General features: G+C 43.6%; 2 protein-coding genes across 8 annotated transcripts in view; one reads left to right on the plus strand and one right to left on the minus strand.

Annotated features, from left to right (window-relative positions):
• Positions 1-11,044, plus strand: part of NVL (nuclear VCP-like) — a 76,611-nt gene extending 65,567 nt beyond the window's left edge. For 5 of the 7 annotated variants that reach the window (XM_025215136.1, XM_025215137.1, XM_006033369.3 and 2 more), the window contains one exon: positions 5,385-11,044. In XM_025215136.1, coding sequence (XP_025070921.1) covers positions 5,385-5,429 — 45 coding nt within the window. In that variant the 3' untranslated portion in view covers positions 5,430-11,044. The remainder of the gene's footprint in view (positions 1-5,384) is intronic. The other 2 variants (XR_003096161.1, XM_006033366.3) reach the window with 2 other exon arrangements.
• A 1,840-nt stretch (positions 11,045-12,884) lies between these two features.
• Positions 12,885-18,757, minus strand: DEGS1 (delta 4-desaturase, sphingolipid 1). The gene is made up of 2 exons (XM_014524550.2): positions 17,986-18,757; positions 12,885-15,727 (listed from the first exon to the last, which is right to left on the minus strand). The coding sequence occupies exons 1-2, from the start codon at positions 18,700-18,702 to the stop codon at positions 15,581-15,583; spliced, it is 864 nt and encodes a 287-aa protein (XP_014380036.2). The 5' UTR covers positions 18,703-18,757; the 3' UTR covers positions 12,885-15,580.
• Between the last annotated feature and the right edge of the window lie 928 nt (positions 18,758-19,685).

Raw genomic sequence — 19,685 nt, forward strand, 5'->3', positions numbered from 1 at the left:
AATATCAGAGGAATCCCATAGAGCAAACCAGTATGGCTGATGGTAGCCTTTTGATCTCGCATCTGAGTTACTGTGAGCTAAATATCTAGTCGGATCTTGAGTAGCTTACTCGCACGCATCATCCAGAGGTGGTTGGAGTTTTCCTCTGAAGGCAGGTCACTCTTTGAGCATGCGGTTATGAGGAGGGAGCCAGTTTCAGATGGTGAAACTCCTCTCCCAGTTTCAGATTCACCTGGACGACCACCTGGCTAATGGCTGCCTTTTTACTGGACCGGGCCTTTAAATAACCTTTCTGACCTCGGTCCAATTGAAGCTGCCAGTGCTGGCCACTAGCCAACCAATTTAAAAAGCATCACTGGCTACCTGGGCCAGTAAGTGGGGCTTTTCCCTCCCCCTTCCCAGGTGACCAGAGAATCCACACACCGAAGCACCAGGCTTTTGTGATTCCCCCCTCCCTGAGGAATTCAGCACCAGCCTCTCACGCTGGCAGAGACAGATTTCTGGAGAGGGACACAGACAGTGGCATTTCTGCCACAGAGATCATCAGGACCTGCTGATTTTTAAATACATCCAGTCCCTCCAGAAATTCCCTGACTAAGTCCTCTCTGACTAGGCCTGGATGCGCCTCCCCTGGGGCCTACAGTGGTCCCAGTGAGAGGGATGACCCGATCCCTGCTCAGAAAAATGGAGGCAAAGAAATTGTTAAATAGGTTAGCTTTGCTGTCTGGTGCGACGACCAGATTCCCTAGCGTGTCCTGCAGAGGCCCCACGTTACCTGGTACCTTCTTTTTACCCCCTTTGTATTTAAAAAAGGACTTGTTGTCCTTGATCCATGTAGCTAGTCCCAGTTCCATCTCCACCTTGGCCTTCTTGACCACCCCCCTGCAGTCCTGAGCAACAGGTATAGTCCTCCCTGGTGATGGCCCCTCCCTTCCATTGGGTGTATGGCTCCTTTTTAGCTAGGAGACGTTCCCAGATGCTTTTGGTGAGCCATGGGGGCTTTTGTGCTCTCTTGCCCCCTTTGACCCGTGTTGAGATTACCTCCCTTTGGGTGTGGAGGATCGTCTCCTTAAGGAACGACCACTCTTCTTGGACACCCGACTCCCCTCCCCTCCAGGACCTCAGTGTCTCCCTGACTATTCTCCTTACCTCATTGAAATCGGCCCTCCTGTAGTCCAGGGCTGCTGCCTTGCTGCAGGCCTTTGCCAGCTTGCACTGGATGATGAATTCTAGCAGGCAATGATCGCTGTCACCCAGGTGGTCGAGCACCTGCAGACCCCTCACCAGGTCATCACCCGTGGCCAGGACCAGATCCAACAAGGCGTCTCCCCTGGTGGGGCTGTGCACTTCCTGAGTTAGATGGAGGTCCTGTATCTCGGCTAGGAACCTACGTGAGTGGTCAGACCTGGCTGACTGCTCTTCCCAGCAGATGTCTAGAAAGTTTAGGTCGCCCATGATGACCACGTTCTTTGACCTAACTGCCTCCGTGAGCTGACTTAAGAATTTCCGGTTTAGCTCTTCCGCTTGGTTGGGTGATCTGTAGGAGACCCCCACCGTTAAGTCCCTTTCCCCTCGACCTCCTTGTATTCTAAACCCAGTGTGCCCCTCCTCTGACCCAGTGCTATTGGTTGAGGGTGTGTATTTCTCCTTGATGTAGAGCACCACACCCCCACCTTTCCTCCCTGTCCTATCCCTCCTGTACAGCCTATAGCCCTTGATATTCACTGCCCAGCTGTGCATTGGGTCCCACCACATTTTGGTGAGCTCCACTATGTCTGGGTTGGTGTCAGCTAGCAGGAGGGTAATTGTACACATCCTTCTTGAAGCGTGGGGCCCAATACTCCAGGTGAGGCCTTACCAGTACCAAATAGAGCAGGAGAATCAGTTCCATTTATTGGAAGGAGAATCACTTCCATTAATTTGCAAATAATACTTTTGTTAATAGAATACAGTATGCTGTTTAGTTTTTTTGCAACAAGAGCACATTGGTAGCATATGTTCAGCTTATGAACCATGGAAACTCCTGGGTCCTTTTCTTCAGTCTAGCCGATCATTCCCCAGTCTGTTTGTGCATACACTTGTTTCTTCCCAAGTGCAGGACTAGACATTTGTCCTTTTTCATCTGATTGACTTTGGAGCATTTTCCCAATTTTTCAAGGTTTTTCTAGATCCTAGCTCTGCCCTCCAGAGTGTCTGTAGTTCCACCAAACTTGGTGTTATCTGCCAGTATGCTAAACCTGCAATCAATCCTATTCTCCACATCATTAATAAAGATATTAACCAGTACTGGGCCCAGGACAGACTCCTGGAGAACCCCACTTGTTATTTCTTCACAAGCAGACATTGAACTGTTGATGACTACTCACTGAACATGGTGATCTAACCAGTTTATGTATCCACCTTACTATCTCATCCAGTCTGTATTTTCTTAGCACAGGGATGTCCATTTCAACTTTTAAATGGCCACATGGACTGCATCAGCGTAAGTTATAGCCCTTTCCCACCATCCCCTGCTACCCCCCCCTCCCCTTCCTGCTGCACCCTGCATGGTCACCCTGGCCCCCATCCTCAGCTCACCACACCACTGATTCTCCATCTATTGTGCCATTGCCTGGACAAGGGCAGGAAGCAGAAGCCAGAGGTGGAAGAGGGATCCTGCAGACTGCAGCAGTACTGTCTGCTGCTGTAGCCAGAGCCTTGGGGGCTACAAATCAACCCCCCATGGGGCCACATAAAGGTTGCCAGTTAGACAGCCCTGCCATAGCTTGCTAATGAGAATTCTGTAGGAAATCAATGTCAAAAACCTTGCTAAAATCAAGGTATATCACATCCACTGATCTGCTATCCATATTGTACCTCTGAATGTGTGTACATCTCCTTTATATATAGGGCAACACCTCATTTTCCCTCCCTGTCATTCCTGAGCAAGTTATACTCATCCATGACTATGCTCCAGTCATGTGAACTATTCCAACACATCTTTATTTCAATTACGTCATAATCCTGGGATTGAACTGGGACCTCCAGTTCTTCCTGTTTATTTCCCATACTTCTTTGCATTAGTTCATAAACATTTTGGGTAACTAGCTGTTGTCCTAACTCCTCCTTGAGATTATTGCTAAAGCTTCCACTATTGCCTCCTCTTACTAAGTTTTTTATCCAGGTCTCCTGGCTCTTCACATACCCCTGGGCTTTGGTCTCCATTCCCAGGGGACCTAGTTTAAAGCCTTCCTTATTAGGTTAGTGATCCTGTACATGATGCTCTTTTCTGCTCCCCTCCCCCCGTTCCCTCTTCATCAGGTGGACCCCATCTCTTCCCAGCAGTCCTTTGTTGGAACACCACCCCATGGTCAAAGTAAAAGCCCTGCTTGCAACACCATCTATGCAGCCATCTGTTGATAACTAGAATGCATCTGCTTCTATCCAGGCCATTATCCTTGACTGGAGGATCAATGAGAGCCCCTGTCTGTTTTACCTTGCACTCAGGGCCATAGCAAGATAGATCAGATACTTGAGGATTTTTGCCTTTTAGACTGTCTGGTAGTAAGCGATTGTTGGACATAAGGATATTGGACCAAACGGACATTGCTGTATTCTGGCATGGAAATTTGAATGTTAACACTGGTTTATTTAAACCCTTTCCTTTCTAGGTTTACCTCATTCAGCCTATCTGTTTTCTGTATGTGCTAAACATCTCCATTACAATAATCTGTCAATGTCATCTTCATCAGCCTTAAGGCAAAAGTGTTTTTTTTTTTCTTGCTAACATATCAGGCAACTCAGCCCCCTGCCCTCTCCCAGGCTGCACACCATGTGCACACTACAGGCACAGCCCTGCCCTCAGGTTTGAGGGCAGGAAGCAGAGGCTGGAGTGGGAGTGGGAGGGGGAGCACGGAGCACCCCCAGCTGCTGCTGTATCGAAAGTGCTGAGGGGAGCTGTGGCCAGGCAGGAGCCCAGGGGTGGCATGATAGGCCTGTGGACTGCCAGTTAGACGACCCTGAAAAAGCAATAGACAGCTGTCAATCTTGATTTCAGTTAGAACTGGTTGGAAAGCTTTCAGCCTAAAGCTTCATTGGGCATGTGATTCATCAAACCTAAAACTTTCTGGATGAAAGTATTTGTTTTAGTTAAACTATTGCAGGTCCAAGGTTTTGCCGGTCTAGGGAAGTGGTGGAGACAGATTCACTCTCTCCACAGAAATACCCTAACAGTTAAGACACTTGTCCAGATCTGCTCTGACAAAGAATGTGTGGGCATTTATACACATACCTTTTAGTTCTCGGACGCACTGGAGATCTGCTGCTTCAGAGCAGACTTGATTGAGTCTGCTCTGCATGGTAACATGCGCATCACGCTGCACCGCTTGCAGTTGTATAAGTGGTGAAATGCACATCAGGATAAAATGGCAGCGGTGCACTTTTGAACTAAAGCACCTCCGAAGTGTTTTAGTTCAAAAGTGCACTGCCACCATTTCCTTTGCGCTGATGTGCATTTCACCATTTATACAACTGCAAGTGTCACAGCACCAAGCACTTTTAAAAGTGTAAAAATGCCTTGAGTGTTGGCAGCAACCTGTCCATCCTGCATTATCCACCATCCTCCTGTACATCACAGGAATAAGAGCAGCCCACATGAGAAATGTAATCAGTTACCTCAGTGTTAATCCATTGCAAGCCCCTGCAGCATGGTCTCTCTGATTTGCAGTTTGGTTTGGGTTTTTTTTCTTCTGCTAATTGTGCTACCTCTGGCATTTTATCTCATCCCTTCCTGCAACTGTTTTTGTTTTTTTGTTTGTTTTGTTTTGTTTTGTTTTTAACTATACTGTGCTTGGCTTGCTGTTGTCAGGCATCAAGAGTATTGTCTTGCCTTTGAAAGCTTGTTTAACTCTATCCCAAGATATCACCCTAAGGAAATCCTTGCCTCTCCGTTCAGTTTGGTAACAGATTTAAGCTAAACTACACCAAATTGCTTTCAGACTGAAATAAGAGACCCGTACACAAAGGGCTTTGCAAAAGTTTAACTTAGATCTGAAGTTTAGCTTAAACTAGTACTTTTTTAATTTAACTGTCAGGGGAGTGTCTGACTAGCAAAACATTGTGAAGGACAAGAACTCTGCCAACAGAGATTTCTGTTAATAATTGCAGATCAGTGGTGACTTTTGTCTTAAGGGAACCTTATAAATGATATTTATTTTGACTGTTTGATTTGCCTTTTGTAAATATTTCAGCCAAATACTAGCCAGCAGGCACAAGGGTGCTGCTATTTAGTTTTCCTGGCAAAAAGTGGATGTCACCTTTTAAACATTGCATGGTTTCTTGATCTGGCTGCTGAAGTGTTTTTCATTTTTGTTTTTTTCTTCCTCCTCCTAATTTGCTCTTATTAGGATCAGATAACATATGAAGAGCTACGTCAGTCACTGAGCAGGTGAAAGACAAAATAATTCTGCTATGTTGAAGAAGCTCATAGTGACTGAGCCTGATCCAAGTTTATTTCCTCAAAGACAACTGGAAAGAAGCTGCACCTGGTTTCTTTTGACTTCTTAAAGGAGTATTGCAGCTGAAGAAACCTGCAAGGATCTAGATGCCATTTTATCAGAGTCCATACTTTAACAATTGTAAAAGTAAAACATCCAAGGGGATCCTTTTCTCCAGTTCTGCTTACTGTCAATGAAGCTATAGCATACCTTAAACTGAGCAAACAGTTTATGTAGAATTTTATAGATGAAATTTGGAAAGCAACTACATTTTCAAGAAGTTGAGCATTCCTTTTTCCAGCATTATTCTATAAGGAGAAAGCCACAAAAGCAGTCTGGAAAAGTGTTATGCCACATGCTCTTGCATCACTGAGTCTTCCTTTTCCAAACTGAAAGCAAAACTGCCTTGACATTTTGAGCCAGCATAACTTTGAGAAGCCTCCCTATCACTTTATCAAAAGAAATAGCCTCCAGAGGGCAAGTTATTTTAAAGTAACCTGTATGCAAAGGAGTAAAAAACAGAAATTTGCGAACCCTTCATAATGCTGGTGCAGGGAAATTCTCTTTTAAGGAAGCACTGAATTTTACTGTTTTTAATGCATCTAGAAAGCTGAGCTCAAGTATCTGTGAAAAGAGAGAAGAAATTGTGACTATCAGAAATACAAGCAAAAAGTGGATGATGCTGTGCGCTATGGTACCAGTGCTATTACTGATTTGAGTTGCTCTTAATTTAGTATGTCCAGACAAGAATCCTCCAGGGGAGGAGAATTTTCCCATTGTTCTAGCACGGATCAGGTGAGGGCTCCCAGTTGACATTTTACCCCAATAATTTTCTAAAAAAAAATGTACTTTTAAACCACTTTTGTGTCAGGACATGTGTTTCAACCAGGCATCTAGGATTTTCAGTTTAGATGACTAGTTGAAATTCCTGCAACTTGTTAAATATTTGTTTCCAGCTTGTTGCCAAGAGGATCTTAGCTTATTAAAGTGATTTTTTTTTTTTTATCCAGCTTGTTGGACTCCTGTTATATTTTTTTAGCTTCCTCAATAGATCAATGACCTCAGTTTCACTTTTGCTTGCAGCTGTTATTTCAGTTCTTGATGCTTCAGTGTTTGCTTTTAAACACTGGAGAAAGAGTTGAATACAGTTCATATCAGAGATTCTTTTCAGGGCTTAACTAAGCTATGTTGAGTGGTTTCTGTGTTGGGCCATAATCTAGAAAGAGGATCACGACTTCCCTGCCTGTCTGAACAAGTTGAAACTGGATTATAAGAAAAAAAAACACTGTAGTATCTTAAGGCTGACAAAGTGTAACTACTGAAAGCTATAAGCATTCTGCACATCTTTCCTTCTGAAAAAAATGTTTTTTAAAAAGGGGCATGTTTTGCTAAGCAGGAGAAATATTTGAAGCAAACTTGGCTCTAATTGTTACTCATCATAAAAAAGCCTCTCCTTTACTTTACCAGAGCTGTTGATGTCTTAGTCAAATGTGTAATAAGTAAAACACGTGGTTATGGTACATACAGTAACAGGAAAGCTTTTCTGCTACTTGGTTATCTGCCAAACCACTGAATTGTAAAAATTGGTGATATTTCCAAATTGTAACATTTGTATCGATTTTTGTTAAACCTGTCTTGTAAGTGTTGGCCTTATTGAATCAATAGCCCTGTACTACAGGGCTTTTTTCTCAGGTTCTCTCAAGAAGGGGCTATGGTTACGGCATTCTACAGGTTGGAAGAGCTTGTATAGAAACACTGACTAAATATGGCAAGGCTACCATCTGATTAAATATGTCTGGAGAGAAAGGACCATTCATTTCATGCCGATGTAATCTTGAAGGAAATGGAGCTGCCCATTTTTGCTCTTCAGAAGCCTCTGGTCAGAGTATTAAAGGACAGAGCTCACATGCTTGAGACCAGGAGTTGCTGACCATTGTTAGCACAGGAAGCACAGGCTTATGTTAGCTGTGAAGTTGTTTTATAAATAACGCATTTCAGTTTTTTACTATAAAAAAGAGAGAACCCAAAACAACCCTGACAATAACTTCCCTTTTTAGTTTGTTTTGCAGTAAACAATAATTGAATCATGCACTACAATTCAACTGAAAATGACCAGACTAATTTTATAAGTCTCTTCCTTTTTCATGTATGTGTTGCTTGTGCTAAGGGTCAGTTCAGTTACTGATAATGCAGTTGACAACCATTTGTTTTTAATCCAATGTTGCTCAACCCCTGTAGAGTCATGTCATTCAGCCCATGAGGCTCCCTGACTTGCAGGTCAGGAAAATTGATGGGAGGGGAGTGATAGCAACATTAATTGCTTCTAGAACTGTGCCAATTAGCATTGCCACTGCTCTTCTGCTGCCAAATTTCTGAACCTCTGGAAAGCCCTGTGGTCTGGGTAACATAGCCCCCCTGCTCTGTGGCTGAATCTGGTGTGCAAGGTTGCACTGGCATGCTGGATCACATCTGTGGACTCACCCTGCCCCCTAACCCCACACTGGATCCAACTGGTGGATAAGATCTCATGCATAGGATCTGGCCCATGGATAGGCGCAGCATTCCTCATCCATAGTGCAGGGTTGCAGAGGTTGAATACCACTGGTTTAGTGTAAAAGAAATATTGTTCTTTTTTCAAAGAGGCACTTAACACTTAAGGATATTTTATCCCACATGTTAGTTACTAATCTTCAAAAACAGGAACTCTTTTGAACTACCAGTACAACCCTGGTGGCATAAAATTGAGGTGCCAGGTGTCTATCAAAGTCAGAAGAGGTACTTAGACAGCTGTGTAACTAATAGCCCATCCAACTGGTTTGGTTAAGGTACACCAGTTTCTGTATTCAGTGGCACACCAAGGTACCCATTTACAAATGAGCCAGCTGGAGGAAATAGACACAAGGTTCACCCATTCTGCTACCATGCACCAGCACCAGAGGTCTCTACTGACTGAAGGTTGTTTTTTCCTAAATGTAAACTAACCTATCAAGCTTATTATGGGTGCAACATTATAATCAAGAGTGAAAAATTATAGGGATTGCCATTAAGAATTATCATTCACAGTAAGAAAATAAAATGTTTTTGTAGATATGGAAACTGGTGCTTAGCCTATTTGTAGACAAAGGCCACTGTTCGTGGTGGCATCTGTACTTATGCTGAGTTAAACCAGTGATAGCTGGGATGCTCTGTGTTTGGCATGAAATCTACGATGCTGTGTGTCTGGATCATGGTCGGCAGATCCCTTTATGAAGATAAGGACAATTTCAGCTAAAAAAAACAAAACCCTAATCCAATACCTTGTTCAAGGCAAGATTGTCTCTGACTAAAAGAGTCTCAGTCAAGTATCTGTGTAACCTGCTCTTAAAAACAACCGAAGATGGAGATTCCACAACCTCTCTGGGCAACCTGTTCCAGTGCTTGGCCATTATCATAATGATAAATTTTCCTAATATCCAACCTAAATTTCTACTGCTGCAACTTGAGATCACTGCTCCTAATCCTGCCCTCTGTGGCCAGAAAAGAGGCTATCTCCATTCTTTTTTAAATCATCCTTCAGGTATTAGAAGACTGTTCAAATTCTTCTTCAGTCCTCTCTTCTCCAGACTAAACAATCCCATTTCATCTTTCCCTCATAAATCATGTTTTCCTGGCCTCTAATCAATTTTGCTGTTATTTGCTGGACTCCTTCCAATCCGTCAACATCTTTCTTTTCCTTTAGATTTGAAAGGAACACTTCTATTAATACAGCCTAGCACAGCAATGGCTCATTCTGTTTCTGGTCCCCTGTGATCCCTGCCCTCTCCTTCCTCTACCCCTTAGTCCTCTTCTGCAGTACTGCCAATCTTTCCCCAGTCTGTACTTTTAATGCAGTTGTTTCATCCCAAGTACAGGACTCTGCACTTGTCCTTCTTGAATTTCATGAGATTGATTTTGAACCATTTGTTCAGTTTATCAAGACCATTCTGAATCCTAGCCCTGTGCTCCAGAGTGTCTGGAACTCTAGCCAACTTGGTGTTGTCTGCAAAATTGCTGTGTACACTCAGTCCCATCCTCTGAAATATTAATGAAATGTTAAGCAATACTGGAATCAGGATAGAGCCCTAGGAATCCCCACTTCATACTTCCTTCCAGTTGGGCATTGAACTGTTGCTGGCTACATCATACTTAAGCATGATGATCTAACCAGTTTTGTATCCAACTTGCAGTACTTTCATCTAGTCTGTTTCCTTAGTTTAGAAATGAGAATGTAGTGGAAGGTAGTGTCAAAAGCCTTGCTAAAATCAGGGTATAACATATCTATTGCTCTCCCTCCATGTATAGAGCCTGTCATAATGTCATAAAAAGTAATCAAGTTGGTCAGGTGTGATTTGCTCATGATAAATCTATGCTGGCTATTCCTGATCAACCAGCTTATTCTTATCCAAGTACTTGGAGTCCTTGATGACTTATCCATAAGTGTTCCTGCTATGGAGGTCACAGTGAATGATCTGTAATGCTATGGAGCCCTGTTTATTTTCCCCTTTTAACTTTATTAATTAATCCAACTTATCAAATCACAGACTTAGCATTTGAAAATGCATTCAATCCCCTAAAATATACATGAAGGTAGAGATTTATCTTCCATCAACAGTGCTTCCTTAACCTAAGTTAGTGTCCTGCAGCAGTGACAACATGGTCCCGAGCTAGGGCAGAGCAGGCAGGGGTGTGCAGGCAGTGGACTGTGGCTCTGCCCCGGCTCCAGACCACACTGTCACTGCTGCAAGATCCCAGGCCCAAAGCAGCTCCACAACCAGCCACACACCCTGCCAACACTTCTGGGGCCAGTCTCCCTGGAAGCCCTGGCCCTGCCATTGCTGGGGTCTTCATAGAAACCAGCTGCAGTGACCTTGGCAGGGGGTGCTGGAAAACAGAGTCCAGCTGCCAGCTAGATCCGCAATTTTGCCCACTCCTGCTTTAGACTGTTACTTCCTGATCCCCAGATATGAGTAAAAAATCAAGTTTGTTCAATTTTGTATTAGCCTCAAGAGCTTTTCCTCCCTCTTTCTTCATGTTTATTTGTCTTCTGTGTTCGTACTTGGAGGTGGAAAGAGGGATAAGTACCAATGATTAAACTTTCCAGTTGCAACACCCAAACCTAAATAAAGTTTCTAATATCTAATGTGTTTCTCACATCTGTACCTCATTTGGCACAGTACTGAAAGAAGAGGAAGGATGGAAACAGCGTAGTAGACAATGATGTGCCAGGTCAAACACTGTAAACCACCTCTAGGTGTGATCATCTCTCTCTGCTGCTCAGTTCTTTTCATGCGTCTTCTTGCTGCTCCACTTTCCCCAACAAGAGTCTGCTTATGGGACCTTTGCACTCTGAAGCTTGGCTCCAGACTTGATTGTTAACAGATGTGGGAGAATGTTTCTGCAGCCAGTTATCTCCTTTTATAAATGAGATTCATAGTTGTGGTTCTACAGATCCCCAACAGTGCAAAGTACAAAAGTTCCCAAGTCCTAAATGGTGGTATGCCAGTGCCTGAAAATTGTTTCATAGATTTCATAAACAGTAGGGCTGGAAGGGACCTCAGAAGATCATCAAGTCCAGCCCCCTGCCCCAGGGGCAGGAATTCAGCTGAGGTCATAGGATCCCAGCAAGATAAGGACCCAAATTTCTTTTGAAGGTGTTCAATGTAGGTGCTTGAACCACCTCTGATGGCAGGCTATTCCAGACCTTGGGGGCTCAGACAGTAAAGAAATTTTTCCTTATGTCCAGCCTGAAACGGTCTTGCAGTAGTTTATAACCGTTCGACCTCATCATCCCTTGGGGCGCTCTGGTGAACAAACATTTCCCCAGATACTGGTGGTCACCCCTGATAAACTTATAGGTGGCCATCAGATCACCCCTGAGCCTGTGCTTTTCCAGGCTAAAGAGCCCCATAGCTCTCAGCCTGTCGTCATAAGGTGTGTTTTCCTGACCTCTGATCATGCCTGTGGCTCTTCTCTGGACTCTACTGCTTTAATTAGGAACTATACTGAAAGCAAAGCACCTACCCTGCTTCTTGATGCTAGCTTAAGCTACTGCCCTCTTTGAATCACTTGATCCACACAGCACTTGTATGTGCTTGTTAAATAAGTGCATCACATTCTGGGCAGCCATCCCCAGTACAGTGATCTCCTGCTAGGCTCCTTGCATACTAGTATTTTTCTTGCTGCGAGTTGTGGGATATATACCAGAAGCTAGTGGAATATTGTAATTTATGATTAAAATAAGTTTCCTGTCAGTCTGGGAGTTCTATCCCAGTGCTCATTTGGCTTTTGTAAGCCAGCACTTTTTCCAGACCGCTGTCCAGCAGCTTAGAAGAAGTGTTGCAATTCTGCTATCATCACCAAGAACAGGTGTTGTGAGTCCTATCAACAGAACAAAAATCAGCTCAATTCTCAGGCATGATTATGGCTCCTAGCTGGTCAGCATCTTCAGTTAGTCTGCACCTTCAAATCCAAATTGCTTTGAGCATGACACTAGAGTCCTGCAGCAATACAGGTCTAGGGTTATTTCCTGAAATAACCTCATGATGAGCTGCTGTTTCTGGACTCTGCCAGCTGGCACTGACTCACTCACAAGTGAAGTTAGTTCTGCATGCCTATAATGAATAGCAGTGGCAACAAGAGGACAAAGGTCTCTTTCCTGGAAATCTAGGCAGACCTCCATAAGAGCTCTGCTCAGCCTGAAGGAACCCCTGTGGGTCTCTAGTGCATGCAAATTTGGGGCTGCTGCTAATTGCTTTGGGTCAGTAGGTAACTAGCTGGGTGTTTGCAGGGCACTCACAAGGTACACATTACTATGAAGCAGGTAGTGTTCCTCAGGCCTGAGTTCGGCAATGAGCATGTTGATGATCTGCATTTTTGAGGTCCCTGAATTGTTCTATGCCACATATAGTATGTAATTAATATTTTTTCTTTTTTTTTTTTTTTAATCTTCCCCTCCCCCCATCTGAGTTCAAGAAGAGGACAAATTTCTTCATTCACCAAAACTAAAATGTATCAGTCTTGAAAGGTCCATGGTGTTAGAATCTCTTACAAACTCTGGCTTCTTTTCTGCAGTGCAAAAAATGAGCTTTTGTTTCCAAAACTGCCACAGACATTAGTGTAGTAACATCTGTTTAATAGCCTTTGTGTTCCCTTTGTTACCTAGGGAAATGTAGGGCCTTGTTACATCTTATGCTGGGAGCCACAGAACTGTTGATTCAGGTTAGTGCTAGCTTGGGTTTGGAGCCACACTTCTTACCCATCAGGCACCTGCTGGCCTGAATCCCTGCCTCCAATTCCAGTCATCTCCTCTGGTTCCCCCCACAACCCCCAAAGCTCTTCTTCAAAAAGCTGGAATATGAAGATCTACTGCCAATCAAAAGTTGTTAGGCAAGATTAGGGTAACCAATTAGGACATTTATTGAACAAGTGGAATTGTAAAAGATTACCTAATGAGCCTCCCTACCCCAGGCATATTGTAAGTGGATACTTTAGCTATATTACTTAACTGCTGCAGTTTAACATTATGGCATCTAGCAAAAGCCATCCCCCTCCCCTAGTCTTAAAACATATTCCCTTACTTAAGATGTAAAATTAAAAATAGGTTTGGAACCTTATTCCACTAACAACAAGGAAGTTTATTTAAGCAGTCAAAGCTTTCACACTGAGCAGTATGCCAACTATTGGTCACAAGCCCACAATGAAGTTAATTCTGGTTAGTGAGCTTTTGTAGCAAGATTACAATCAATGGCAGGGTTTTACACTTGTTAAGCACATCCACAGATAAAGGACCTATATTTTCAAAGTGAGTGATTATGCTAGATGCCAGAGCTTAAGCTACATTAGCAACCCATCATGCTCCTCTAGCAGAGTTTTTCCAGTGCCTCCAAGGGGTCCTGGAAGACTGACATCTGAAAGAGTCAGTCATCTTAAGAACTGAGGCTAAACTAGGACTGACATTAGCCAGGCTTACATAATGATAAACACTCTACCAACACCGTGAGGTTATCTTCAGTTGATATGAAGCAAGAGCTAGGACCTTTTGGAGCATTTTTAGGAGCTTAAGATGTGAGAAGTAGTACCCAAAATAAAGTAGGTGCCTAACTCCATTGGCCTGGCCCCTATATCATAAGGGTAGTTATTAGGCAAACAAAAAGGTACAGTACTAATGCAAGAGATAAGCAAGCTGTTCTTCAGCATAGTCCAGTGTGGCTTTTTGCAGAGACAAAGAAATTATTAGAAGCAGAAATTTAGGGCTAGAAAACAAGAATGGGCCATGCCACCATCTGGCAAGATGCCTAGTCCTTTTCCCTCCCTTCACACTTGAAGTTTCTCCACATTTAAGAAGGCTACAGCAGTGGTCTCCAACCTTTAAAAGTAGGAGAGATCATCTTTGGCATTTAAAAAGCAACTCAAGATCTATCATGTCCCCCACAGCAGGTAAGTCTGGGGGGGGGAAGGGGGGGCCTGTGCCCCCCTGCAGGTATAGAGGCAGAGGGAGAAAAAAGTTTGGGGGGCATGCCTCCCCTGCAGGCAAGTCCCACCTAGCCAGGGCCCCACACTCAACTTACCCCTGCTCTGCCTCTGTGGCACTGTCCCTCACTGCAGGGGCCTTGATCTATCCCCTGCCCCTTCCTTCCCCCATGAACTGACCTACTGGGTTGGGGTGCACATAGGCACTCAGCCCCCCCACCCAGCCTTGGATCAACTCCAAGATCTACTCCACTGGGCTACAAGAATCACTGTGCGCCAACCTGACCTTGCATTAGGCTGATGGCTGCTAACATCCCCCTTTTCAGGAGGATGCCCAGCCATCCATATGGCTCAATGGATGGGATAGACAATGCATACATGAATATTCAATTACACAAACATTGAATGTTTAAGACCACCAGAAAAGAAACAAAGAGCCAAGGAAAAAAAACCACACACACACAAAAAACACAAGCCCCCAAACAAAAACTGGGAGAACCAAAGTCAGCTACCTTAGGTTACCAATACTTTGTGCAGTAAGATGTGGTGTTAGTTTGGTTTTAAGAGTGCCATGCTATGCTATCTGAAGCTTCCCATTGGACACTGGGAAAACTAATAAGATGACTTAACTTATTGTAACAACATTCTATTTATTTCACTACTCAAGTCCATGGTACTCCGAAGAATGGAGTAGAACCTTAGCTTACCCAGTCTTCCTCTCACCAAGGCTCACTCGGTGTGGATCTGGCATACTGTCAGGGAGCCTTACAGGGTCCCTGCTAGGACAGCTGCTCGAGTAGCTTCCCAAGAAAACTAGTTAATCTAGATCAATGGTGCCAGTAGCTACCCTAGATAACAAGCATTCTACTAGTATTTTAAATCTCCACTCTGCTTAAGCTGTGATTTCAGTTACTCAGGAGCACAGCAAAATATTCTTTTGCTTAGAGCACTTTAGTGCAAGCATCTAACAGTGTGGCAGAACATAACTAGGTGTTTGTGTCTGCTTTTTTGTCTAAACTAATAGCCAAGCTATCTATCTTACTAGTTACTTCCATTTTAGATTAATGACCTGAAGCATAACAGTAAAATTAAAATTTCCACAATTAATTTAAAATTAACACCACCTTATTTTAACATGATTTACTAATTAAATATAAAACTTGCAACATGACAAAGCAACTAAGCTGTGAACATTAGTACACTCTCAGTGACCATGCTAAAGCCAAAAGTGCATATTGAGAATCTCAGGAAAGAAGGAAGAATAAATACACAAGACAGAAAGTTGTTTTTTTAGTACAAGATCTGCTAACACCTGCCAAAAAAAAGAAAATCCTGTAACAGTGACAGTCGTATATACTTAACACTGAACAAAGTTTAGTTAAACAAGATGTAGATTATACCAACGAAGCTGAAGGCTTCTAGGGGCGTTACAGCTGGTGCCAGTCTACTCTAACTTGTCGTAGAGGTCTTTGTTTTAGGATATAGTGATGTACTCTTGTAGATTGTTGAATTAGTTTAAATTATTCAGTATACAAATACACATCTTTAGCAGGAGATGCCTTGTACCACCTATTTTAGAGCAACATTCTTGACATATCCAATTTTTGGTCACCAGAAGTTCACTCTTGTTTCACATCACCCTTTAAATGCCTTTTCATACGCGAGTATGGACTGATTGTATCATCCATCACAAAATCATAGAGCACTTTTATCCAAGAATTATATTGTGGCAGGTTGTCATAGTATTCAGCTGCTATTTTCTTCACCTAAAGCAAAAATAAAGAGAAACAAGTGTAAATAAACAGAAAGTTTCCCCAAGACATATCTGCTAGTGCTTTTTGAAGCAAACCTGGTCCACCCTTCAGCAATCCAGAGTAAGAGATTCACTTTAAACTGACTAGAAAAGTATTACCCCTATTCTATACACTTCAAGCCTTGAAGAGCATTAGGAATTAACACCACACACACTTTAATGTATGCGATTTGCACCCCCCCCAAAAAAAAACAAAAAACACACACACACACACACACACACACACACACACACACACACACACGTGATTGATGAGAAACATTCAGATTTTGCTAGTTTCCCAAATTTAAGAAAAGGCAATTTGTGGTGAGCAAGAACTTCACTGAACAGATTCAGGCTTCCATGCATACTGTGAGAAAGTGCCATTTAGGGGAACATAAATCAAACATGTTAAAAGTTAACATCCCTGCCAAGACCAATGACAATTCTGTTGAGTCCCATATGCCTGTTAGTCGCTCTACTATTCAACTAGGACATCATCCAGGTCCAAGTTCAGATAGCAAAGGTAGTTTTGCGATGCAATTTGGAGCATTTTTCCAAGGAGAAAGGTGGTCTTGCACCAGAAAGCCCCTTATGCACTAAGCCAGCTGGTTTGGGAGACCATGGAAGTAGAGCAGGCATAGTGCATTCCACTGCCCATAGCACTGATCTGTGAAAGTGCAGACATACCTTTGGAGCCCTGAACTAGGGATGGTCAAAACTAGACTTGCTGAATACAGACTAAAGTGTAGAAATCCATTAGAAATATCTATCAGTGCATCCTTCTGGAGTCTTTAAAGATGTTTTCCTATTTCAGAAGCTAAAGAAATAGGAATTTCCCTTATGTACACTAAGGAGGCTATTAAGAATCTCTCATGGGATCCAGTTATTGTGCAGGTTTTCTTCATTTGCTGCTTTTCCTAAGCAAAATGGGCTTAGGTTAAGAGTACTCCAGTTAGTTAAGTAACATGGTCAAAAGCCCATTTATGGTAATAGTCTGAGAAATCTGCAAGGATATATTGTAGAACTGATTACCACATTCTAGACTTGTGAAACACCCACACTTCCACTACAGAAAAAGGAGTGTTGACAAAGATCTGTAAACCCTGCAAGTAATGCAATCCTCCATTACTGTCCACTGATGAAGCTGTAGTGTATGCATTACATCTTAAGCTTTCAGATGAGATGCAGCTCTAGCTAAACTAGCCATCATATAGATCATATTAAAAAGCTTTAGAGTAAGGGTTGGCAGCCCCTGGTCACATGTGCCAGAGCATGGCACACAAGGCCATCCCGCTCAGCACACAACAGCTCCCCCTCAGCTCTGAGCAGCTGCTACCAGCCATGAAACTGGGCTGCTTGCAGCAGAGAGGTTGCAAGCAGCTTAGCTTCATGGCCGACTGCACTGGGCTCAAGCCACAGCCAGGCTCTGTGGTGGCCACAACTGCACATGTGCCTCAGCAGGACAGGGATGAAGCTGGGGCAGTGCAGTGCCCCCCCCCCTCACCCCCATCCAGACACATATGCAGCCAGCCCCTTGTTAACCCCACCCCCCACATTGGTCTGTCCCTGGCATGCCAAATTGAGGCACAAGTCAGAGTTGGGGTGTTTTTGGCACTCTGGCCAAAATCAGTGCAGTGCACCCCCCCCTCACCCCCATCCAGACACATATGCAGCCAGCCCCTTGTTAACCCCACCCCCCACATTGGTCTGTCCCTGGCATGCCAAATTGAGGCACAAGTCAGAGTTGGGGTGTTTTTGGCACTCTGGCCAAAAATGCTGCCAACCCCTGCTGTAAAGTTCCCTTGCAGGATGACTTATCAAGACCTTGGAAACACTCCACTCAGTGAGGAATAGACATGTTTAGTTGTGGCTTGTTAAACAGGAAGCAACTAGATAGCCGATAAGCATCTCTAGTTAGGAGGGACAAATGAAAGCTGTCCTACAAGGCTTTCATCCCAAGAAAGTTGGGTTGGCTCCACTGGAAAGCCTGCAGCTTACTTGCACTACAGAAAGGATAAGCATCAGCAGTAGAGTCACACAGAACAGTCTGCAGTAGCAAGGTTACCAACCTGTTCTGGAGAGTGCTATACTGATCTTTATTGAAGAATCTGCAACCTACAGCATCTTATTTAGACCACAGCTTAGGCAAGAATATTTATATTAGCTTTGAACTCAAACCAATCACACACACACACACACACACACACACACACACACCCCTCCACTTACCAATGGAAGGCTCTTGCCAGGAATATTAGGAAAGTCATGGTGTTCATTGTGATAGCCAACATTAAAAGTGAGCAAGTTGAGTGGCCCATAATAGGAATAAGTCTCATGCCCCTTTAGAAACATGTAGTGTTCAGCTATGAAGTGTCCTGAAATAGGGTGCAGTCCCAGTCCAAGCACTGAACCTGCTAGCATGTAACATACCGACTTTATTCCCCAGAAGTAATATATCACAACATCAAAAGAGAGCTGGGCTAACAAGTTGATGATTTCTAGTCGAGAAATAGGTTTGGGATTGATGCAGAGAGGTCGAATGGCATAGAACAGGGGTTGAAGAACAATCCAAATGAACTTCCTAAAACGAGTACAGAAAAGCCAGCCCTCAAAGTCAGTTGGAATATCCACGTCAATGCCATCCCCTCCCAGGTAGCGATGATGATCCATGTGGTATCTCTTGAAGGATATGGAATATGGGAGGCCAAGAGGAAGATTGGCAAATATCCCAAACCATCGATTCCACATTGCTTTGCAGTTGCCAAAGGCACTATTGTGGGAGATCTCGTGAATAGCTAAAGTCATTGAATGACTAATACAGCTTCCAAACACATAAGCCCAGAATATAACCCATTTCCAGTCCAAGTCTTTAACAAGATAAAATGCTATCAACTGTGCAAGAACCATCAGTACAACTACCCAGATCAAGTGCCGGTCTGGCTTCATCAAGGCTTTTATCTCAGGATGTTTTGCTGTTGTGGTCAAAAGAAAAAAAAAGAAAAGAGTTAAATATAAAAAGGGAAAAAGTTGCAACAAAAAAAGCTTAGTGAAAAACTAGAGAACAACTCCAGTCACATTTCCAACTATTTGGATTCTATTTATTAGGAATAAGTATCCCAGAGTACGGACAAAACAAGTCAGAGCAAGCAGGGACTTAGCCAGCAAAGTGATGACATTCATGTACTGTGGGGATAGATGTAGTTCTACAAGCTAAACTTAGGGCTGTTTCATGTAGGCCAAGTTGTTCCAGCTCACTGCTAACTTAATTTAGGGTAGTTGCAGGCACACTTATGCCAGTTGGGATTACCATTTATTAGCCATTTCAGAGTTTGTTACAGTTAAGGCTGCTTGATTAATTATTTGCAATTAGAATGCTTATGTCAGAGAGTCAGGCAAACATGCTTGTAGTGGAGGATGATGGAGAAATCCTTCAGTTGCATCTGCTGAAGGAGGCATTTAATCTTAAAAAACCCCCACAAATTTCTTAGTAGTGCTTCACATGATTTGGGTCCAGAGGTCAAAGAACTCCATTAAGACCAATGTGAAGAGAAGAGAGCGAGACAAGCACAAGCAGTCACTCAAGAGCATCTGTAACTCCTGAAGGAACTGCTCGGTGGAGCCAACAGACCCAGGCCAAGAGGGAAAGCATCCCAGAAGTATTTTTTTAAATCAGCATGTGCACACCCCATCTCAACTGGGATCTAGAGAAGCTGTCCACACCCCGAGGGCCAATATTAATCAACTGCTCCAGGTTCTGGCTCTACACTAGCAGGGGGGCAACTTTTTCAGCAGGCCTGCCACAAGCCTAGCCCCCCACTCCCCGGCCCTGGGCACACAGGACCCAGGGACATGCGTGGCGCGGCTGGACGCCGCCCTTTAAGCCATGCAGCGAGGGGAGCAGCCCTAGCCGGAGCGAGGCGCCTAAGAAG

The sequence above is a fragment of the Alligator sinensis genome, unplaced genomic scaffold (assembly GCF_000455745.1).
Source record: "Alligator sinensis unplaced genomic scaffold, ASM45574v1 scaffold753_1, whole genome shotgun sequence".
Classification (NCBI taxonomy): domain Eukaryota; kingdom Metazoa; phylum Chordata; order Crocodylia; family Alligatoridae; genus Alligator; species Alligator sinensis.